Here is a 24040-nt window from a genome sequence, read left to right on the forward strand (position 1 = left end):
ACCAATTTACACAGAATGGCGTAGCTAGTGTTTAACTATGACCATGACTTAAGAAATAGACAAAGTACACGCCCAGGGTGGTGTGGAGAGAAAAAAAAGTGATTTTATTGTGGTCAGAACTTAAAAATAATGAAGCTCCAAACTGACCATCTTTCTGGCCTTATCTGAGTCTCATAAAGCAAAGTGGAAGCAGTGAAAACTGTCTAAATAGGGCCTAGTTTTAATCTTAATATGAATGTGTGAGCTGCTTTTCTTTCTGTTCTCACGGCTTGTTCCCGGAACATAAAATGTAAAACATGGCTAGCTAAACAGAAAGTGCCCCACTCCGTTTTCTGTTGCGCTACTACACAAATTATATGTAAATTTATATTTTGCATCGATACAGAACTTTGTAGTAATGGGTCTCAGTTTGTTTAAAAGAAGCTGGAGTTACTGTACCTTAATCCTCCTGGATTACACCTAGGTATGGCCGTTCAGCAGTTCTTACCCAGAATTCTCTGTACTCAATTAGCTGAGTTGATGGCATGTTAAGCTAGCAATTGATAAGATGGCCATAATTATGTCTGGTCTCTCATTCCAAAGACTTTAAAAATTTGTCAGGTAATGGCCACAGTCCCATGGGATTGTGGGTAATAAAGTGCTCTTTTACCTTGGTTCTGCCATCACACTGTTGCTCCTTAAATTTATAAATTAAAATTTAAGGAATGACAGAATAGATACCGAGACAAAACATATTCAGGTAAACTCATGAATACAGTATACTTTTCTCTGTGATTTTATTATTACCTAAATGCACTCTGGGTAAACCTGTGGCCTAATACACCTCACCACACCGGAATGCCAGTCACGTTGAGCTCACACTGAACACTGGCATGTGTAAATCAAGCAACCATTTCAGATATTTTCTATAAACGTAAATATTTAAAAAGTTAAGGAGTCTCATGCCCAAGATCTCACGCACCAGCTTCAGGGACCTTTGTTTTACCTTGAAGGGCCCTGTGGCTCTTGTCATCGAGATGATGAGAATTTGTGGATCTGCACAGGTCTAGCAGAAAATCTGTTTGATCACGCAGTGCACATTATTAACTTGCAATTAGAATGTAACTCTGCACCTGTAACCTTTTCCAAACGTGACCAATCCATTCGAACATTTTCCTGTACGTGCATGGAGAATTTGGTGGAGTTAAGCTAAACTGAGATGCTAAATTTTAATACATGGGGTCTATGTTTTTCTTTCCATGAAAACCCTAAATTTGTACCCCTAGTCACTGCAGTGGTCTCTATGGAGCGTTGGGCCAGGTGCACGAGATTCGCGGACTTGTTGAAGCTGGGGTTCGTAAACCCAATTCTGCGATCCCCTTTCATGGAAAATCCCGTAATATCCCCACGATCGCTGACTTTACAGTAGCGACACGTTTGTTCGGGGGGTTTGGGGTAGGGGGGGAGCAACAGGCAGCTTTTCACGGGCGTCACCGGCGGCAGGAATTCCTGCCTGCCGGGTGTAAAGGCGAGCTGGAAAGACAAACAAGGCCCAGGAAGGGCTGTGTTTGGTCAGAAATATTTCATGCGAGCTCAGCGTCCTTCTGCGGCCTCTCGTAAACGATGGCAGTAACAAGGAACCCCCCCCCCCCCCCCACACACACACACACACACACTCACACACACAGACAGGGTTCCCCAGTCCGAGAACAGGTACCCGCTGTATTTGTTCAGTTGGAAACGTTACCTTCACAGTTAAATACAATAGCTTACATATAATTTATTCAATGGATATTTACTTGAGAAAATATGATGAGGGGCCTTGTCGGGTGGGGGGGCATGGTGGGGGGAGAGAGGGGGGGGGGCGTTAGCAGACGCTCTTATCCAGTCCTACTCACAAAAGTGTTTATATACAGGTTCAAGCTAGTAGTACAGCTGATGTGAGTCACTGAGAAATGCCTAATTATAATGCTGTGCAGTTGTGCGTTAACATGTTCGTTATAGTGTTCGTTTCACACAAGACAAATTCTATCAAACCGTGGTCTTTGAAGTGCTAATGGACTACAACTGCCTATCTGCATAATTATTTATAGATATGATGTATCCATTATCATAAAAACAGAAACACAAGCTCCTCTCTGGGGCCTGAAATTAGTGTGTATTAAAATTCTGTTTACCGTTCTCTTGGATATTGCATCGGTGTCCTGAAACGTGTCCCGAAGAACCAATGGCTTTGTGACAGGGTCTTAATCTCTACGTGACACTGGCGGTGCTGCTGCCCTGAATGTCGTTTATCGACGTGACAGGGGTACCACTTTCCCCTTAAATCTGGAAACGCAATCACAGCTGACACGGAAATTATGTTTCAAGTGTTCTCGGCTATTAAGGGAAAGAAAAATAACTTGGGTCTCCAAGTTGTCAGACCTGCTGTACCTAACGAGAGCTTTTGGAGTCAAAAAAATATTAATCGGAATTGGAATAGCTTATTGATTGTGTTCTCAGGTGGAAGGAATCCATGAATTTCCAGTTGAAGCTAATTGTGGCCATATTTTTTTTCCTTGCTTACATTTGCTGTTGTCACAAAAGACCACCACAGGTCATTTTATTTGCGCTGTTTGACTTTTGTACCAAGCATATGTAATCAAAGCTTTTAAGGGAATGCTGTGTATCCCAGTTTGATTTGCATTTACAAGTGAAAAAATAACCCATAAAATTAAAGTGCCCCCTTAAAAAATGGCCTCCACAGAGATAAACACTGCCGCAGAGTCCAGCCCCGTGCACATTTGCTGCGCAGCTGATTTCCTCATGCTAGCCAGATTCTCGTAAAACAAAAGCCCCCAGTTACACGAGGATCAGCACCTTGTGCTACAGCTACAACGAGAGCTTTTGTGCCTGTGGCTTTACTGGAGTTATATTTCACGGTAACAATAGGAGCTGACAGTTTTATGGAGAGTTGTGCCAAAGTATACATGCCCTGGGGTGGGTGAGGGCACGGGGTGTGCGGGGGGTGGGGAGGTTGGCATTTCACAGGCACACGTTATTTAGGCATCGCAGCACTTCCAGTGCTTCCGTCAGGCGCACCTCCCAAAAATTCCTGCCCAGATCAGCCTGTGTTTGCATGCTTCGTGCTATGCTAGTTAGTTTGGGCTGTTCTTTTCAGGAACCTCTGCCTGGGTAATACTGGTGTGATTTTTTTTAAAGACCTGAAGTGCATGACTGCACTCCACAAACATAGGAGACCGTGTCGCCGGTTCGAGCCTCAGCAATATCAGTTGCTGGCTAATTGTCCCAGTGAACTTGGGGAGTCCACTGAGGCAGGACACGGTTGGCCGTTGTTCCTCCAGGGTTTATACAGGATGAGGATACGGAATGATTAGCTACTTGACAGGTGTGACCTGTCCTGGCAGTGACTCAAGGAGAAAAAATTTGCAATCCCAAATTGAAGATGGGGGAGTTTTGAATTTTGAAGTGAATTCATAAATGCACTGCTGGAGTAATGAATCACTAACGCTGAATGGTGTTTTGGGACACTAGCTCACTGGAACGTTAGAGAGCAAAGGGTTTGACCCTGAGGACATCCCACAGGGACACTTCTGTCCTGCTAACACCAGACGGGCTCCTGGTCCTGTCCTCAGTATACTACGTTCCATCTATGCAGTTTTGCTTCGAGAAGATGATCTGGCTGCCTCATTCATTCTTTGTGACCCACTGACCTTGTCTGTCTGTCTGTCCATCTCTCTGTCTGTCTGTCTCTGTCCATCTGTCTGTCCATCCGTCCGTCCGTCTGTCTGTCTGTCTGTCTGTCTGTCTGTCCTATCTGTCTGTCTGTCTGTCTGTCTGTCTGTCTGTCCTATCTGTCTGTCTGTCTGTCCTATCTGTCTGTCTGTCTGTCCTATCTGTCTGTCTGTCTGTCTGTCTGTCTGTCTTGTCCTCACGTCCGTCTCTGTTGCAGGCCACACGGGACGTTTCACCAAGGCCCTGTTCGTCACCAGCCTGCTCTTCCTCCTGGCACACGTGACCTTTCAGATCTGCCTCTACACCGTCCCGGGGCTGGACGAAGAGCTGGGAAGCAACTGTGAGTGAACTTTGACCCCACGCACAGGGGTCACCAGAGGGAGCGGAACCCTTGTTCTATTTAAATGGTGTGAGGGTGACCTGTGCATCAACTGCATTTTTAGAAAAGGTTGTAAAAAAAATAAATAAATAAATACAATGACAACCTATGAAAGGCTCTGGCTTCTGCATCTATGGTGCAAAGCTCTCTTTAAAAAAAAAAAAAACTTTGGATTGCAAATAGAAGTGCTGCCTGTGGTGCTAGATGCCGAAAGATTCTTCAGGCATCACAAGTGAGCTCAGTACAGAGAAGGCCACTTGTGATGAGGTCATAATATGGCAGAAAAGGCCACTTGTGATGAGGTCATAACACGGTCGTTGTTGTTCTACAGGCAGCTCATGGGAGACTTTAACGAGAACCGTTGGAGTATCAAGGTATGTCGGCAATGCTGGGCGACAGGCTGGGTGACTGTCTGTCCAAAACATCATCATTAGGTTTTTATCATCCACACAGTAAATAATAGCAGCACTCAGCATTCAGTGTAATTTCTAAAGTAGTTGTAGATGTACTGTGTGATCTGGTGTACCTGATTTGTGTGTGTGTGTGTGGGAGTGTATGTGTGTGTGTTAGAGAGAGAGGAGTGAGAGAGACAAATAGAAAGAAGGAGATGGTGTATGATAAGAGGTATCAAAATTAACACAACTGATCGTGTCTGTGTGTGTGTATATGTGTGTGCGTTCGTGTGTGTGTGTGTATGCGTGTGTGTTTGCGTGCCTGCGTGTGTGTTTGTGTGTGTGTGTGTATGCGTGTGTGTGTGTGTGTGTGTGTTCATCGCGTGGACGATTAAAGGCTGCCCCTGGACGAGCCCTGGAGCGTGGTGCGGCTGCTGGCCCCTGACGTGGGCGTCTTCATCATCTCATTGGTCACTCTGGTGCTGGGAAACCGGCTGCTGAGACAGAGGGAAAACGAGCCGTGCCAGCGTAATGGCCTGGGTTCCAGTGTAGAGGTGAGCCAATCAGGATCCTCACTACCGCTGACACGAGCCAATCAGGATCATCCCTGCCACAGATACTGCATTTTGGGACCCCCTCTGGGCAGTCTGTGGGCTCAGATTGTTCACCCTTCTTAAAATACACTCTGCTGTTAAATTTGGCTTTGCATGTGTCTATTCACATTAGATTTAAGATCCACATTTGTGTTCTCATAGTTGTCTTCCAATAAGAGTTTCTTTTCAAATGGAAAATGTTCAGTGACTCAGATCTGTGCTGTCTGTCGCACTGCGCAGTCATTAAACGACTGACAGTCAATCAGTCAGTCCATCAGACAGTCGGACAGACAGACACTCAGCTGTGCGTATGACTCAGTAATAACAGTGTCTCCGTTTGCTCAGGAAATAGGCGATTCACTGCGTTGCCAGATAGACCCATTATAAACGGCCTTTTCTCAGATAAAGCAGTGCGGTGTAACTTTTCTTTTTTCCGCATAAATCAGTGCTGTGTGAGCGCTCTGTTCCACACATCGTAGTCACAAAGGCTGCAGAGGGCCTTTCCCTGTCAGGAATAGCCATTTGTATCAGGTTCGGCTTTCTTTGGAAATTGCCGTAATTGCGTCTTGGTGTCTCCAAACGAATGGCCAGGACAGAAATACACGCAACGGCTGTGTTTTCAGTCTGCCATTTTTGGGGGGTTTTTTTTGGGGGGGGGGATGAAAAAGTAAATGTTAGAATGGGCTTTGATGGCCATTTTGTAAGTGTTTCTTGATCAAAGAGGGACCGTTTAAGAAAAAAAAGAAAAAAAGACCCAATTTCATCCATGGACCTGTTGAGTCTCTGCAGGATCCTCAGTTTGTGATGTTGGCCTTCAAAATGAATGATGCCTGCCAGCCTGCGGCTGTCTCTCTGTTTAAATGAGCTACTGTGCCGGTTTGTTGGTAAGATGATGTGTGCCTATAGTGGTGGGTTGCTGCAGTGTTGTGTGACTGCAGTCTCTTTCTGCTCCCCTGAAGCTGAAGGACTTTGCCATTCATCCTCCTTTTCCACCCTCCCTCCCTCTCTGTCATTTTACTGTGATGTTCCCCCTCACTCTTGCTTTCTCTCTTTCCCGCTCCCCCTCTCATTGGGCTCCTGTTTCTTGAACTCTCGATTGGCTGGTGAGAGTCCTACAACTTCCTTCTCCGTCGTCCTGGCAACCTCACTCACCAAGTACCGACCCGGGCCTGATTGCTGTCAGCACTGACAGGCACAGCCCTTTACTGGATTAGTTAGGGAACGAGGGCTGGCTCATCCTGAGCCTGCTCCTCCAGGAAATTAAATGTGCCTCTGTTGGAAACAGATTCATCATTTATTTATGCGTTCGCTTAAGATCTGTTTTTTTTCTGCAGTTTTTCTGCCTTCCCTGTTGAAATGTATCATGTTGCGGGTCTGGTTTTGTGCTGATTACAGGATAGAACCCTGAATATTGATTGTGGTGAGAAGGTGCCACTGGTGCCTGTTGTAGTGACCCCTTACCAACCTCTTGAGGCTGTGCACATCAGAATCACCAGGGTTCGTTCTCTCATAAGCATTCTCCCTTGCCCCAGTACCCTTACAGCTACAGTCTCACGTCCTGGATAAGGAGTCCCTTATCAGGGGTCTTCAGGGAGACACACAGCCACAGTCTTCAGTGCTCATTTACTTTTCTCCGCTGAGTGTATTTCAGTAGAATGCCTTTTTCAGATTACATTTGATAGAACGCCATTACCGTAGCAACTGACGTCAGGTTTTTCCAGACAGCGCTAAAACCTCTCACCTTGGGCTGCTTCTCAGATCTGGCATGGCATGCCGGCTAGTCTCGCGACTGTGTTTTATATTTGTTTAATTCACCTTCTTGTGCTTTGAAGTTCAGTTGCCTTTTTAAATGTTCCCTGTGGATTGCAGGGTGATTCGGCGTGGACTTGTTTAATTACGTCAGCCTGTAACTGACGGGCACATGACTTAATGTACTCTGCCACGGCTTGCTTCAGTTTGAAACACGTGGTCACATGTAGCCTGTGGTTGGCTAAATGCTGAAATGCAGCCGACGGGCGTCTACATTTCTACAGTGGAGTTCAGCATCCTGAATCTGTTGTTGAATTGATGACTAAACCGGGGGAATAGCTGTGGCCTGTTCCTCTTTTGGTTTCTTTGTAAGAGGAGGCCTGGGTTTTGAGAGGTGAGCCCCACCCAGCAAAAACACAGCCCTCTCACAGAGCTTCCTCTGTGTCATAGCTGGTGAGCGCTTTTTCCTGTTTTTTTATGTCCCTGAGTCATCAGGGAGGAGGTGGCTGAGGTGCAGGGACAGCAGGAGGTGGCTGTGGTGCAGGGACAGCAGGAGGTGGCAGAGGTGCAGGGACAGCAGGAGGTGGCTTTGGTGCAGGGACAGCAGGAGGTGGCTGTGGTGCAGGGACAGCAGGAGGTGGCTGTGGTGCAGGGACAGCAGGAGGTGGCCGTGGTGCAGGGACAGCAGGGGGTGGCTGTGGTGCAGGGACAGCAGGAGGTGGCTGTGGTGCAGGGACAGCAGGAGGTGGCTGTGGTGCAGGGACAACAGGAGGTGGCTGAGGTGCAGGGCCAGCAGGAGGTGGATGAGGTGCCAGCAGGGCCTGGGCGATACCCGTCGTAAATGAGCCAGTGGCGGAGCTGGCGGTAATTCCCGCCGTCTGGGCGCGGCTGCGCGTGGACAAGCAGAGACATCCTCGCGCAGGATTGCACAGAGCGTTCCTAGCTAGCGCATGCTAGGCGCTGACAGAGGGCATGAGGGTGATGTCATGACATCGCGCTGTGGTGAATTCTGCTGCTCCCGGAGTGAGTCATTATTCTGCCATGGAGACGGAAGCAAGTGCTTTCTAGCCCCTGCAGAGCATTTTACCCCAGATTTCATCACGTCTCTGAGAGAGAGCTTTTGGTACAGGGTCAGGGGCTGGAGTCACTTGAACATAGTGAGGGATTCCATTGCCAGGTATTCTTCTGAAGATGCTGAGGAGTTTGTGTGTGTGTGTTTTTTATTTGATTGTAAAATTTGTTTTCAGAAGAGGTGTTTTGTCTGTAGAGCCGCTGCATCTCTACTGCCCTCAGTGTGGGTCTGTAGTGCGGTCTGTACCTCTGCTTCACTCAGTGTGAGTCTGTAAGCGGCTGTGCTTATACTGCCTCAGTGTGGGTCTGTAGAGCGGTCTGTAGACCTTTGCCCCAGTCTGGGTCTGTAGAGCGGTCTGTAGACCTGTGCCCCAGTCTCTCCAGCATTCCTGCCTCCCCAGCAGCTCCAGTACATGTCCATGCAGCTCCGGCCGTGATTCGTCCCGCCACACCCCGTCGTCCTCTCCGCGCGAGCAATGTGATTCCGGGCGACCAGGTCGTGGGTAACCATGGCAATATGGCGATCCGTCGCGAGGGATGCTGCACTTGGCAGGCCAGTTCTCGGAGGCAGTAAAAAAAAAAAAAAAAAAACCACAGCTGAATGCTCAGTATTAGCCCAAATGTTCAAACATACACTTTTATTGACTGAAAGAAGGTTTATAGTCGTTGAGAAACTGTGCCAGTAACAAGTTTTGGGAAAGCTTGATAGTTAAAGAAAAACATGGTGGAGAAGTGCCCCCCCTCCCCATCCTCCCCCCGATGGGTGGGACATGATGATAAATTCCATCTCACAGGAGGTTGGCTGGCTGGTGTGAAAGAATGTGCTGGTCTTGTTGACCCCCCAGGCCAACACTGCTGCTCTCCACTAATACAGCGAGAGGAGAGAGAGCTCTCCGGCTCCCTTTACAAGAGCCAGTCAGGGCAGACTCCTCCTCCTCCTCCTGCTCGTGCTCCGGTGCTGATAACTCATCCGCGTTTTTACTGGTGCTCTCACCACACGCCGGTGCTTCAGTCCACCGCGCTGCCCTTAAAAGCGCCGATCGTTAACGTATGCAGATGTTGTCGTTTTTTTTTTTCGTTTTTTTTTATTACGGCGGGAGAAAGTAACGATTGCGGTAACGTCCGCCCCGGCGGTACCGTTAAGGGCATCGGCAGTTTCGCGCCAAAGTTCCGCTCGCTCATCCTTGTTTATGAAACCGCTCGTGTGTGTGGGTGTGTGTGTGCAAATAAAACCAAGTAGCCTGTTTGATGTAATTTTTTTTGTTGTTGCGTCTCTGCGAGTTCCGGAACGCCTGAGGCTGCGCCCCGCCCGATCGCGGTGGCGGCGCGCGTGCCGGGGCAACGATTAAAGGGAATGAGGTCAACAGGTCGCCCGTGTGTAAACGGCCGCTTCGATCTGGGTCGATCTCCTTGACGAGTCGCGCGCGCGTCGTCGGGACGACGTTCCTCAGCGTGCGGCCGGTCGGACGTCTTCATGCCCCTTCCCCCGGGGCCCGCCACCTCAGCACCTTTTTTTTTTAACGGCCTGGACTCACACAGACCCATGAACAGGGCCCGTAAAGCCTCACTCCCAGTCCTGTGCTGCCGTTCGCTTTTTATTACAATAAAATAATTTTTGTAACGTGCTCTAATGGCCCAGGCTCTCAGTCAGTGAGATCTGAGAGAATGTCACAGACACAAAGCGCTGTTTTGGAAGTTCGTGTCACAGTCACAGCCTTTTTTTTTTACGGGCACTCTTTCGGTCCCGTTTTGTGATTTTTTACTGGAGGTGGAAAATCCCTTAATATCTTTTGAGAGATTTCTTTCTACGCTTGTATTATGCGCACGTGCCATTAAAATAAATCCTGGAAATGTGCCCCATTTCGTGCGGTGAGCGTCTGCAGGGTTACGCTGGCTTCTTTGGCCGTTTTTCCGGGTTTGTGTGATACAGAAACTGTTTTCACTGGCCTTGCTCTCCATCTTGTTTTTCCTTGTCCTCAGCTCACAGGTTATGTTATAGATGTGCTCGTCTCAGAAGGTCCTCTTGTGTTCTACTCTAGTAGAAAAAAAGTCCAAAAAGTCAATCTTAACTTAAGTATTTTAGATTTCCAAAGACAAAAAGATTTCCAATGAAGTGAGACAGTTTTACCCTTTCCAAATTTGCCAGTGGAGTAAGACACTTTCACTTGTTTAGCAAAAATTGACAAGCTAATATTTTCTACTCGAGAGAAATAAATAATATTCATAAGTCAATAAGTCTCATTACAAGACTAAAACGCTTGCGAAGAAATACTTTGTTTGCAGTTTAACGTGGTTCTGTCTCCTACTTCTAACAGCCTCACAAAGCCCTGTCAATCTGACTTAGGCTCCGCCTGTGGCTTTCGTTCCCCGGGTAACAAGTGGCAGCTGCTGTTTGTCCTTCAGTGTGCTGAGTGAGCGCCTATCTCTAATTAAATTAAACAGAAAATTGCAATTTAATTGGTGAGGCATGTGGCCCAGTCTATCGGGAGGCAGAATTGCTCCGTACGGGAGTCCCCTCCCACATAGGCTTGGGTTCGATTCACGATTGGTGGTGGGTGAGGCGAGTTCCCACTCATCACCGTAAAGCACTTTGCGTATTCAGAAAAGTGCTATGTAAATTCATTCATTCATTCATTCATTCGTTCATTCCCCCTGCCTTTGTGCTTTCTCAGCTCTGGCCCCTTCTCTATATGTTATCCTCTCTGCTGTCTATCTGTCTGAATAAATTGAATATATGAAAGAAGGGTTACTGTATCATTCCACTCTTCATTGGCACGCCAGGGCATTTCCTGTGCTGCCGGTACCGTGCCTGATTTGGAGTGAGAGACCCCGGATTAAGGTCTGTCAGTAAAAAAGAGGTTAATGTACTGAGGGTTAGGGGTCAGGAGCAGAGAGGGGTAGAGTGTCACATGGTGCCTTGCGCCTTAATCGATCTAAAAGCGTCCCGTCTCAGCTGAAGCCGAAGCCGAAGCCGAAGCTGAAGCTGAAGCTGAAGGAATGTGATGACACGGCCCCCGTGCAGCGTGACTCCATCTGAGGTTTTACCTTTCAGCGACTGCGCAGCGCCCCAGTGGCCGCGCAAAGCTGGTACGAGCTTTAGCGGCCGCTCGAATCGGAACAGAATGGAACAGCCCAGCCTTTTTGCTGACTGGGCAGACCCTGGCAGGCGTAGTGGTGAAGCGGTGTAGAGTTTGACTTGTAAGCACAGGGGGTGGGCAGGGGGTTTCAGATTGTGATTGTTGGGGGAGTTGGGGGTGGGGGTGCAGATTTTCGATAATGAACTGGGGGGGCGGGGGGCGGGGTTTGCAATCACAGGCTGGAAGCCCCCTTTCAGTCACTGGGGAACCATGCCACCCCAGCCCCACCCCTGCCCCCTCCCCCTCCCACCCCCCCAATCTCTGCGCACGATGCGCACGTGGCAATCCGCTGAACTTTGCCAGAGCGGCCAACGGTCTTGTGATCTGTGTAAATGGGTCAGTCTCCACTGCAGACGCATGCACTGCGGAGAAGCCTGAAGCTGCGAACATGTGACGTGTTTCTCAGCCGAGGATGGCTGGTGATTTTTGTGAGGAGCTGACGGGACGCGGGTCCGGGACGCCGCGGGTCTGGTCCACGGTCACGGCTGTTGCCCTGCAGTGGCCCTCATGGGGAAAGGGCAGGGCGCGGTGCCCTACATCATGCGTGTTTCGGGGTGAAGCCAGTAGGCCGGTTGTCCTGAAATATTTCAAATAATTAAAAAAATTATAATATCTATAATTGGATTTTATTGAACTGCCTCACTTGCCAGTTTGTCTCCCTCTGCTGGAAAAATGGTGTACTACACAGTCATCACTCAAGAGAATGAATACATTTCAATGCAACTGCATGCTAGTAGTCATTATGGGACACTATATGTCTCTAATGTCCTGATGTGAACTGGTGGGGGTTCGTTTCACAAATCCGCAAACTATTTGGACGGGTCAAGCTCCTCCATGTGAACCAGGCAGTTTGACAATTTAGAACGAGCCTTCAGTCGTGATAAAATCCCTTTCAGGAAGATGAGGATGAAGAGGACGATGAGGAGGACGAGGAGGACGAAGAGGAGGAAGGCGAGTCGTCCGCCGGAGAGCCAGAGGGAGGCCCGTCCCCGGCGGCCCGCGCCGCCCTGCTGGTGACCCGGTTTCGGGCCACGGCCCGGCGGGTCCTGCGGGAGCTGGGTCGAGTCCTGGCCGTCGTCCTGCTGGCCCTGGCAGGTGAGAGACCACCGATGGGACCGTCAGTGCCACTGCAGGAGAACTGGTCATGGCCAGTTACTTACAAGATAAATCCTCAGAAGGTCAATGCACTGCATACGTTTGCATTTATAATTATCAGGCCATAGTTAAACAGAAGTGCAAACTGTGAACGATTGGTGTTGTATTTCTGGAGAACAGCGAAAAAGATAAGATTGCAGCGGCAGCTGTGAACATGACCTGTTTATGTTCTGCTTTTGCATGGATGTGTGTGCGTGTGCGTGTGTGTGTGCGTGTGTGTGTGTGCGTGTGTGCGTGTGTGCGTGTGTGTGTGCGTGTGTGCGTGTGTGCGTGTGTGCGTGTGTGTGTGCGTGTGTGCGTGTGTGCGTGTGTGTGTGTGTGTGTGTGTGTATGTGTGTGTGTGTGCGCTTGTTTTACAGGAATCACTCTGCCTTCGGCGTTCTCTGGCGTCTACTTCCTCCTGTTCCTGGCAGTGTGCACGTGGTGGGCCTGCCACCTTCCCATCAGCCACCTGGGCTTCAACGTGGTCTGCGTGATGGTGGGCTTCTTCACGGCGGGACACCTGGTGTGCCTCTACCTGTACCAGAGCACCTACGCCCAGGCCTTCTTACCGTCGGGCACCCTGTGGCCCAGGTCAGTCACTGGGGTACTTCCTGCAGCAGGTCTGCTCTAAAAGACCTTCCGTTCACTGATCCAAAATGGCCACTACACTTCAGGGGCATTTTTTGTGACCAATTGTTTTATTTTGATGTCAGTACAGACACTCAATAAAACATTGCCTTTTTATAAATTGCTCAGAATGGTGACATATACCCACCCACCCCTCCGCCACCGCCCCCACCACCCCCACCACCGGCATGACAGCAGTGACATTAACAAACACAGGTGTGCGTAAGATTTGAGTTTTTTGTCAGTACATCACTTTGAGTAAGTGCAGCGGACGATGGAAGAAATGAGACCGATTTATCCACTTTAAATCCAGTTAAAGGTTTGTTGCACTAGATGCACGGTAGAAAATAACACTGTAAACTCGCCCTGCGCTGGCTGATTTTTAATGATTCCATTTTTCTGCAGTTTCATTTATTCAAAACTGTGCGCTGTTACTCATGGACCATGTTTACAGTAGCAGATTCCAGCGACGTGATTGTTGACACAATGCAAACGGATGCCTTGCAGCCAGCTGTGGGAATGAATGTCCTTTTCAGCACTCAGACTTCTCCTGTTACAGTATCGGTGTTCGTCACGTTCGGCGCACTGAGCTGACTGTGAAACTATGAGGAAACTGAGAGTGCAGTTTGTCTGTGAGGAGCTCTCTCATTTTCTGTCTCTTTCTCTCTCTCTCTCTCTCTCTCTCTCTCAATTCAGTTCAGTTTTTATATAGGTAATGCATTATTAGCAAACTTTATTAACAAAGCAATTAACAACGAAACAATAACAATCACACGTAGTTAATACAGTGGAAGAAAATAAATAAATACAACAATAAATTAAAATAAGTTAAAACAAAGAAACAAAAAGAAAATCAACAGACAACCTGCAATTTGAATAATGAACACTAATAAGGACAGTAATAAGATCAAAACGACTAACAATAAAAATAATGGAGAGGGTGCCTCACTGGTTGTCCCTCATGTTGTGACTGGAGGCCACCTGTCTTGCAGCTGGCGCCACAAATTCAATTTTTGTAAATTTTTGGAATTTTGTAAAAATGGTTCCAATTTATAAATATAGAATTAACTTTGGGGGGGGATTTTGGGCATTCTGAAAGGAAATCTTCTCTCTTTCTCTCTCTCTCTCTCTCTTTCTGTCTTTGTCTCATTTTCTCTTTCTCTCTCTCTCTCTCTCTCTCCCTCCCTCTCAGAAACAGGAGGAATAGTGTTAGAGACAGGGAGCTATGTTTGGAATGTTATTGGGCTGACACATTCTGGAATGCACACTTTCCGAAACATGTGGCGAAGGCCAAGCCTATGCCCCAAATTGTTGGGGGGGGGCGGGGGGTTAGAGGAAGCAGGGTCACCTGAGGCAGTCCCATCGCTGCTCCCCTGAGAACCCCGAAACTCACACCCTTATGCCCTCTTTTCCACAGCAGGGCTGGGTTGAGATTAATGGCTGAGCCCTCCCTGCTGTCTAAAGACTGTGGCTGTTTTTTTCCCCCTAGAAAAATAACACATAAATAAATAACAACTCTGTTAGCTCTGTGTGCGTCTCTGGTTACTTGCTGTGATCAGTGACACCAAGTTTCTTTTGCTCTCCTGAAGCCAGCAAAGTGCAGAAATCTGACCTGGTTTCTGCCCTGGTGTTGAAATCATGATTTATAGGCACCTCTGTGAGGTTAAATGGAAACCAGGGTGTACCTGATGCTGCACAACCTTTTGACATTTACCAGCAGAGAAACATCGTAAATAACTCACTCCAAAATGCACTGCTAGAATTGATTCTTTTTGGTTTGTTCATTTGTTTGTTTTAAATGACAGTCTTGCTCTTTGCTCCCTTAGACTCTTCGGCCTGAAGGAGATCATCATAGCCGGCAACTGCTCCTCCTCCTCCACCTCCTATGACCTCATCCTGAACATGAAGCATGATTGGCCGGTGTACGTCAACCCCGGGATCCTGTTCCTGCTCTACATCGCCGTGGCGATTGTCGTGAAAATGGGCTGCCCTGAAGAGGTGAATTAATTCCCTTCTGTGTGAATTTTGCGTTTGGACCTCAATACACCACTATTCTGACTTTTCCTTTTCCTTATGACCACTCATACCACCCTGTACCCACGTCATGTCAGGCACCAGAAGGTAAACAGGGCAGGGCTTTGTTAGCACTGGAATGGACTTCCTGTTGGAACCATTTTCCTGCTAGATGTTGTATTGATGGGCTGGTAGAGGCCAGACCCATGTAAACTCCCATGCCTCGGTTCAGCAATGGGGACACTGTGATATAAGAGGTGACCTCCCTCGGATGAGAGCCTTAAATGGCATCTTAACACACTATTTATTAAAGGGCCAAATGGCACTTTTTGACAGGAGTTGGAGTGTCAGCACCGATTCTTCTTTTTTGATTTCTTATAGTTTGTGCTGTTTTAACATTGTAACAGTGCACCAATTTTATATGACTGTTTAGGCCATCTTTTCCCATCAACGGACTGGTGTTGGCAATTAGCTTGGGCTAGAAACACGTGCATATTACATCGGACAGTGGATTTGCAGTTGTCACTGTTTTAATAAATAAATGAATAAAAATTCTCAGAACTGATTCTCTCCATCCTGGACACCTAATCGTCTCCCTTTCAGCATATTAGCCGCACAATCCCCTGCATTCAATGCCCGCTTTTTCCTTCGGTCCTTGCTGTCTATGAAAGCTCTCTGACTATTTATCTGCTTAATAAAGGCTTATGAACAAAGAAAACCAAGTCCGAGCCTCCCAAATGCTCTCTTACAGGCACCTCATCCCCACAAAAGAAAGACTTGTGCATGTGTGCTGGAGTATTAGGTGATTTGTTCTATCCAGGATATAGAATAGAACAGAAAAGAAGAGAATAGGGTAGAATATAGTAGAATAGAGTAGAATAGAATAACTTTGTTTTTCCCATGTGAAAACTTTAGGTGAAGTAGCCAGGATACAAGAAAATAAACAATTTACATGACTTACATTAAGAAATAAAATGACAGAAATTGCATTTAGGGATTCCTAAATCGCAGTACTATTAACACAAATTAGAATTATTCTATTGAGAAAATTTTAGGGAGAACTTCCATGCGTAAATTACATGGAACTTCAGAACTGACTTGAGTGCTCTCACCTTTGCCTCTGTGAAGCACAAAGCGGAAGCAGAGCCCCAAAAAAGGGGGTCGGGAGGAAGAGGCGTCCAGGAGGAAGAGGTGGAGCTGGAGTCCTGGCGGGCTTCGAGGCGGGACAGTGAGGATGACACTAAGGTGAGCGCTGGCACCAGGGTACAGTCCTCCATCACCCCCCGAAATAGCTGTTTGACAGATGCTCTTAATGCAATGCTCTTAATGGAAGGCCCTGTTTATACAGACGGTGGCTTGTTTGGTTCGTTGTTTATGCGTTCCTGTCTTCCTCCCAGAGATCCCTGCTCGCTGCTGGGGAGACGCCGGCGAGCGAGCCAGACCGCCCCGGAGATCACGCTGACATCACTTCCTCTCAGCAAGACGGAGGTGGGACTGCTTTTCTTGGGATTATTTACCCGGGAGAACTGATTGGAGTGCGGCTCGAGTTGAGGCACTGAAATTCTCTGAAAGAGGACTCCTTCAGTAAAGCTGCATTTTTTTTTACGCCAGGATCCCGTGGCGCCCCCACTGGACAGGACGGGGATAACCCCTTTCAAGTGGTCGGTCGGCTAGTCTTGGAACAGAGCTACGTGTGCGCTCTGATTGCGATGATGGTCAGTCTATGCTCCTGTTCCTTTCATTTAAATTCCAATTACATAGCTTGAGCGTTGCAATTTTCATAAGGTGCAGGCTCTAAGCATTACATTTTCTTTTGAGTATGGAAAAGAATTTCTTCAGGGCCATATTTGAAATGATAATTTTCCACAGATCTGCCCCCCCCCCCCCCCCCCCCCCCCCCCCCCGGCCATTGTCATCAGTTTAACCGAGCGACTCTGTCTTTGCTGGAGTGGGTTTCATGTTCCCTCTCGCTCTCGCCACCGCCCCCTGCAGGTGTGGAGTATCACCTACCACAGCTGGCTGACCTTCGTGCTGCTGCTGTGGTCGTGCCTGATCTGGATGCTGCGGGCGCGGCGGCGCTTCGCCATGCTGTGCTCCCCCTTCATCCTGCTGTACGGCGTCACCCTCTGCGGCCTGCAGTACATCTGGGCCCTGGACCTGAAGACCGAGCTGCCCCAGACCTGGGGGACGCTGAGCCTCAGGCAGCTGGGCCTGTCCCACGACTCGCACCCCTGCCTGCGCCTGGGGGCCATGGTGAGAGGGGAGGAGCCCCGCGACGCGCTGTCAAACGGCCACTAAAACTGTCATTTAAACCCCTTTAAACCCTGAGTGTGAGGGGAACAGTGGTTTATCTCACTGACTCAACATGGCGGTCTGCATGACTCTGTGATGCAGGTGAAAGGGAGTCGACAGTCCTGTGTTCACTCACCTGTCTCTCTCTCTCTCTCCCTCTCTCTGTCTCTCTCTCTTTCTCTCTCTCATCCCCTCTCTCTCTCCCCCTCTCCTTCCCTCGGATTCTCTCCTCTCTCTCCCCCCTCTCTCTCTCTTTCTCTCTCTCACTCTGTCACACAGCTGCTCTACACCCTGACCTTCTGGCTTTTGCTGCGAGAGTCAGTGAAGGACGGCTTCGGCAGGAAAAAGAGCTCTGCAGCGCCCCTGCTGGAGGTCACCAGCGGAGGTCAGCCATTTTAATCCCGCGTGTACTGTGGAAATTTCTAGTGACAGTTTCATAGTGATGGCCGTGGGACAAGGGCTGCTCACCTGTAGTCCTGTTGTAATGCAGGGACTAAATAGAGTTTTGTCATTAGCACCATCATTTTTTTATTAATCGTAAAAAACTATTTTTTACAGGTCAACCCACGTACCGTGCCATGTTATGTCATAGTAAATTCAAGTGTTTTCACCCTCTAAACTCAGTTAGTGTTTGTCTAATGTTTACTCAGGGTGAATCTGTTCTGGTTTGATTTCCCTCATCCACCTTCAAAGTTGAACACAGAAATAAGGTTGCTGCTCTTGTTAAGTATAAGGTCTTTGTCCAAATATATCGGGAGGACAGGTGTGTGACAGGCTGCCAGGTGTGTTACTGTTGTATCTGGCCAGAGCCAGGTGAAAATGAGCTGACACACAGATGTCAAACTGCAGCCGTCCAGCCCTGCAGATCTGCAAAATCATCATGCAAGATCTCCTGTTTCTCTGTGCTTTTTTTAGCCCTTAAGTGCTTAATTTAAGACTCTTTACTTGCTTTATATAGAAAGTTGAACATTGTGGATGTTTAAAAAATGCCCATGTATTATTCCTTAAATAAATTAAATTAGAAATGAAGGAGATTGAGGTCTGCAGCTGGGATGATTTAACCCGTGTCTCTTCCGTATGGGACCCCAGAGAGCAGCGAGCAGAAGCGGTCGATCCTCCAGGCCCTGGGGCGAACGGTCATGAGCTGCTACGCCAAGTACTGGATCTACGTGTGCGGCGGCATGTTCATCATGGTCAGCTTCGCGGGCAAGCTGGTGGGCTACAAGATCGTCTACATGCTGCTGTTCCTGCTCTGCCTCTGCCTGTACCAGGTACGGGCGGCGTGGTTCCCCAGGGCGTGGTCCTCAGGGGCGTGGTCCCCACCGCCCACCCAAAAACCTCTCCATGGGACTGTCACCCCGGAGCCCCACATGGATTGGGAGAGTGATGTTTCATGAGACCAAAAAATGCATGGAACTGCTATGTAATATCCGCATACTGCTGATTTGAGCTAATCATTGCATTCTTCTGTGGGGGATCACAACCTCTTTGTTGGCTCAAACGAGTCAGTGATTGATTGGTCATTGTTGCTGTACTGAAACGTCCCGTTCTCGTCACTTGCCCTAACTCTGACCCCTGACCCCTGACCTCTGCCCTTATCCTAGGTGTACTACTCCTTGTGGCGGAGGCTGCTGAAGCCCTTCTGGTGGCTGGTGGTGGCCTACACCATGCTGGTGCTCACCGCCATCTACACCTTCCAGTTCGAGGATTTCCCCGACTACTGGAAGAACTTTACCGGGTTCTCAGAGGAGCAGTACGTTCAATTTTCCCTTTACACCTTGGTGGGGTTGGCCTGAGGGGAACGCTTTGTTCAAAGTGCTCAAGACTGGGTGGAGCTTGCCTGATAGAAGAGACAGAATGTAAATGGTTGCTGTGTTCTGTGTTGTGGGATGGGCTGAACACGTTGGGGTTATTTTCTCTGCTGCGTTTGCCACGGTGTTAGCCATGTGTTAGCCAAGTTGTTAGCCACGGTGTTAGCCATGTGTTAGCCAAGTTGTTAGCCACAGTGCTAGCCAAGTTGTTAGCCACGGGGTTAGCCATGTGTTAGCCAAGGTGTTAGCCACGGGGTTAGCCACGGGGTTAGCCAAGGTGTTAGCCACGGTGTTAGCCATGTGTCAGCCAAGTTGTTAGCCACAGTGTTAGCCAAGTTGTTAGCCACGGTGTTAGCCATGTGTTAACCAAAGTGTTAGCCACGGTGTTAGCCAAGGTGTTAGCAATGTGTCAGCCAAGTTGTTAGCCACAGTGTTAGCCATGTTGTTAGCCACGGTGTTAGCCATGTGTTAACCAAGGTGTTAGCCGCGGGTGTTGGCCTCTGACGGGGGAGGGGCTGAACTTTTTCCCGCCTTTTCCTGTGCGTCTCCGCAGGCTGGCGGACATCGGCCTGGAGACGTTCGAGCTGTCGGAACTCTTCGTCAGCATCCTCATCCCCGGCTTCTTCCTGCTCGCCTGCATCCTGCAGCTGCACTACTTCCACCACCGCTTCATGAAGATCACCGACCTGGAGCACGTCACGCCCGTCCCCAGGTACGGCTGACCCGTTAAAATTTAAATCTGTGGCATGTCTGTTAACTGTCTTACTTTATCACTGCACCACACAAGCAAAAAACGTGTTACTCTTCACCTGTACCTAAGGGAACCACCACATCAGCAGGAAGGGATCCCTGTTTTTTCTTAGTCACCGTCATCAACGGGCTCCATATAAACTTACAGGCAGTAATCCTCGCCCTGTCCCTCCCCCACCTCACTGTTTTGCTATCTGAAACTGTGGAATTATCCCTGTCCAAATGGTTCCTCATTAGTTTGAGTAGCCCACACATATGTGAACCTTGATGTCATTTCCAGGGGGAGGAGCGCCCGCAAAGCAGAGGCGGCACAAGCCGGCAATGGGGCGGGGCTTGAGGAGGAGAACCTGGACGATGACCTGGGAGATTACCAATCAGAGGACGGAGGTAAGCGCTCAGAAACTGCCATTTTGTACTGGTGGGGACTTGCATGTTTTGCTTGTTGAAGACATGTATATGGACAACTTGTGTGTTAAACCTTTTGCTTGTGTGCATCTTTCTATCTCTCTCTCTCTCCGTCCAGTATATAACAGATATGTCGCTGTTGGCTGCCTATCTTTCAGTCTCCATTTTTCATTCCGGTTCAGTTCAAAATGATTCATCGGCATGAATTGAAAGCAAAATTTATGGAACAAAACAATAGCATAAGAGAAAATCTAAAATGTGTGGGTTGAGAATTGTAGTTTCGGGGGGAAAAGGGAAAAACCCATGAAAAATGTCTCTTTCTCAGAAGTGTGATAAGCATGCTGTCTCCCTCTGGCTCTCTCTCCGTCTCTCTCTCTCTCTCTCTCTCTCTCTCTCATCCAGAGGCAGTTCCCAGTAAGTGGGGTTTGGTGATGGACCGGCTGATGGTGCTGTTCTGGAAGTTCACGAAGATCCTGACCCAGTTCCAGGTGTTCCTCTGGAGGGTGATGGAGTTCCACATCGTTAAGATCCTGGCCTTCTTTGTCGTGTGGGTGGCTCTGGGAGAGGTGAGAGGGGGTCCCGAGAGAGAGAGAGAGAGCGGACCTAGCTGGGCTTGGTCGTGCTGGCATTCAGCTTTAGAGATGTTTTCATTAGCGCAGTTCTGATGAGTTAGCCTAGGCAGGAGACGTCGTGCCCCCGCAGTATAATTGGGTAACTGGGCTAGCAGCTCCAGCAATTGTAGACTTGTAGGTAGTAGGTTTGTTTCTCTGGTGTGGCACTGCTGTTGTACCCTTGAGCCAGGTGCTCAACTTGAATTGTTTCAGTAAATATCCAGCACTGTAAGCCGTTAAGAGGGCCTGCTAAATGCTGAAAAAGCAATTAAATTTAATTGAATTTTAATTTGTGCAACGCAAATGGGGTCATTCGAGGATATGAGCTAGGTCTTTTCTTCACCTCGTATTTTAAATGATCTGTATATCTCTGTCAATTCCTCTCCTCTAACTCCTCTCTCTCTCTCTCTCTCCCTCTCTCTTTCTCTCTCTCCTCTCTCTCTCTCTCCCTCCATCTCTCTCTCTCTCCCTCCCTCTCCATCTCTCCATCTCTCTCCTCTGTCTCTCTTTCTCTCTCCATCTCTCTGTCTCTCTCTCCCCCTCCATCTCTCCTCTCTCTCTCTCTCTCTTTCTCTCTCCATCTCTTGCTCTCTCCCTCTCTCTCTCCCCCCCCCCCCCCCCCCCACCTCTCTCCTCTCCTCTCTCTCTCCACCTCTCTCCTCTCTCTCAGCCCTCGGTGATGAATCTGGTTCTGGTGGTTCTGTGGACCTTTGCCATGCCGTACTCCAGGTTCCGGCACATGGCCTCCTGTCTCTCCACAGTCTGGGTCTGCATCATCATCGTCTGCAAGATGCTGTACCAGCTCAGCGTGGTCAACCCCACGGAGTACTCCAGGAACTGCTCAGTGGTGAGGCCAGTGGAAGCAGTGCTGTTTGTATCAGCACACACACACACACACACACACACACACATATATACATACAGACACTCACACGCACGCACACACACACACACACACACACACACACACACACACACACACACACACACACACACACACACACACACACACACATATATACATACAGACACTCACACGCACGCACACACACACATACAGAAACACACACACACACACACACACACACATATATACATACAGACACTCACACGCACGCACACACACACATACAGAAACACACACACACACACACACACACACATATATACATACAGACACTCACACGCACGCACACACACACATACAGAAACACACACACACACACTTACAGGAACACACACATACATACATACATACATACATACAGAAACACACACACATACACACACGTACGTGCATGCACACACACACACACGTGTACATATATACAAACATACACGCACACTCACACACACATACATACATACACAGACACATACTGACAAACACACTGTTACATACTGACACATGCACACAGACACACACACATACAAACAGACACACACATATATACAGACACACACACACACACATATGGACAGACACACACACATATATACTGTGCATACAGACACACACACACATGAGAACACGCACACACAAACACACTCACACACATACAATGACATTTCAAATGAAAGCTTAAAACTTTTCACACAGTGCAGATTCCTTACACTTATAGATGTGCTTACTCTGTTGCTAATCTATTTGCTCTGGGCATAAACTCTCTTGGCGTGCACTTAGCAGTAGTTTAAAGGTAATGAGCTTTTGCTTATATTTCCCGTGATTTACATTCAGTCTGACCGTGATTCTGCTTTTACAGTGACAGTGTTTACTGCTGGATTATGAATGGGCAGCCTGCCCCATTGGCTTAATGAGGCTGTTTAACAGAGCAAGGCTTCACTGCTGTCATCTAGACTTCTCCCTCTACTGGATCTCCCTGCTCTGCTGTCTTGGAAATATCTTAACTCTTCTCTTCCTTTACCTCTCTCTCTCTCTCTCTCTCTCTCTCTCTTCTCTATCTATTCTCTCTTTTCTGCCTGTGATTAGTTTTTTAACTGTTTTTCACTTTATGTTGCTTGTCTGTTATTTTTATTTTGAAGTACAGTAATTTCTGTGGTTGAACAATGTCCCAATAAAAGGGGTTTTAAACCTCTCTCTCTCTCTCTCTTTCCTTCCCTCCCTCCCTCTCCCCTGCATCTTTCTCACTCCTCCTGTAGCCCCTCCTCAATGAAACCAACCTGGAGGAGGGCGAGATCTTGAACTCCACGCTGTACAGGGAGCCCGTTGACCCGGCCAACTGGTTTGGGTTCCGGAAGGATGCCACAGCGTTGGGGTACAGCCAGGTGCGTGCTTACCTGTCCCAGCGGGACAGGTGTCTCCCGCCACGGGGCGCAGTGTTCCTCCAAAAAATTCTTTGTTAGGAATGACCCCTTGAGATGCACCATCTCGTTTTCAAGGGGGGTTGTCCTAAACGACAATAATACAATGTAAACACAATTAAATAAAACATTTAACAAAAAACAAAAATAACAAGATAATTAAACAATACCAAATGTGACAACAAAGAAGCAAAAAACAAAAACAGTAAATGTCAAATAATAAGACATGCAAAATCAGGAGATCATACTCCAAGCAGAGCATGAAAATGGGTAATTCATTCATAGATCATTGAAAAGTATTAATTATTAATGTCAGTGATAGCATTAGGAAATAAAGTTGTAAAACATACTTGTAATTATAGAGGTGTTATTGTGAACATGCACAGCTGATCCTATAATAAGAAGACAGGGCATTTTTGAACAAGTGAAAAGATGATATGGAGCGAATATTTACAGGTAGATTATTCCAATCAGAGGGAGCTTTGAACATAAAGGCCTTCTTAGCTATTGACTTAGAGACTGCAGGAACAGCTGCCCCGGGAACAGCTGCCCCGGGAACAGCGCTGCGCCGCTGATCTTTCGCGCCGAGCTCGCGCACAGTGACCGTCCCCAAATGAGCCCCTCCCTAGTCTGAAAGCATTCCGGTGGACGAACGTTCAAAGGGGCCTTGGGTCTGTGCTGAGTACTGTGACCTCATCGCGGGGCGATGCAGGGCCCTGACGCTGTTTGTTCGAACGGCCCTGTTGTTATTGTTATGGGGTTTTTGTGAGTGATGCGTTGCTATTCTTACCGCCCTGGTCACTGAAGCCCTCCGGTGTCTGTGGCTTTGAGGAGCTCTTTGTGACTGCAGATAGCTTTGTGTTTTTATTGTGGTGTTAGGCAAATATTTAATTTAACCCAAAATGCTCAGAGCTTCACTGCAATTCTAAAAAATTATGCAGGTTGTTTTAGTTACGTTGTTAGACTGGGCTGATGGGATGTGACATTTTTAATGTAAGCAAATAAGCGGCAGTGTTGCCTGAAACGAAAGGTTGACC

General features: G+C 48.1%; 1 protein-coding gene across 2 annotated transcripts in view; it reads left to right on the forward strand.

Annotated features, from left to right (window-relative positions):
- Positions 1-24040, forward strand: part of piezo1 (piezo-type mechanosensitive ion channel component 1) — a 76819-nt gene that overhangs the window by 31846 nt on the left and 20933 nt on the right. For both annotated transcript variants that reach the window (XM_035417461.1, XM_035417462.1), the window contains exons 3-20: positions 3932-4054; positions 4425-4467; positions 4883-5039; positions 11932-12130; positions 12550-12763; positions 14626-14797; positions 15941-16057; positions 16210-16300; positions 16424-16527; positions 16805-17065; positions 17384-17489; positions 18194-18375; positions 18709-18857; positions 19469-19627; positions 19946-20052; positions 20473-20636; positions 21352-21528; positions 22842-22967. In XM_035417461.1, coding sequence (XP_035273352.1) covers positions 3932-4054; positions 4425-4467; positions 4883-5039; positions 11932-12130; positions 12550-12763; positions 14626-14797; positions 15941-16057; positions 16210-16300; positions 16424-16527; positions 16805-17065; positions 17384-17489; positions 18194-18375; positions 18709-18857; positions 19469-19627; positions 19946-20052; positions 20473-20636; positions 21352-21528; positions 22842-22967 — 2651 coding nt within the window. The remainder of the gene's footprint in view (positions 1-3931; positions 4055-4424; positions 4468-4882; positions 5040-11931; positions 12131-12549; positions 12764-14625; positions 14798-15940; positions 16058-16209; positions 16301-16423; positions 16528-16804; positions 17066-17383; positions 17490-18193; positions 18376-18708; positions 18858-19468; positions 19628-19945; positions 20053-20472; positions 20637-21351; positions 21529-22841; positions 22968-24040) is intronic.

The sequence above is a fragment of the Anguilla anguilla genome, chromosome 5 (genome assembly GCF_013347855.1).
Source record: "Anguilla anguilla isolate fAngAng1 chromosome 5, fAngAng1.pri, whole genome shotgun sequence".
In the NCBI taxonomy this organism is placed as follows: Eukaryota; Metazoa; Chordata; class Actinopteri; order Anguilliformes; family Anguillidae; genus Anguilla; species Anguilla anguilla.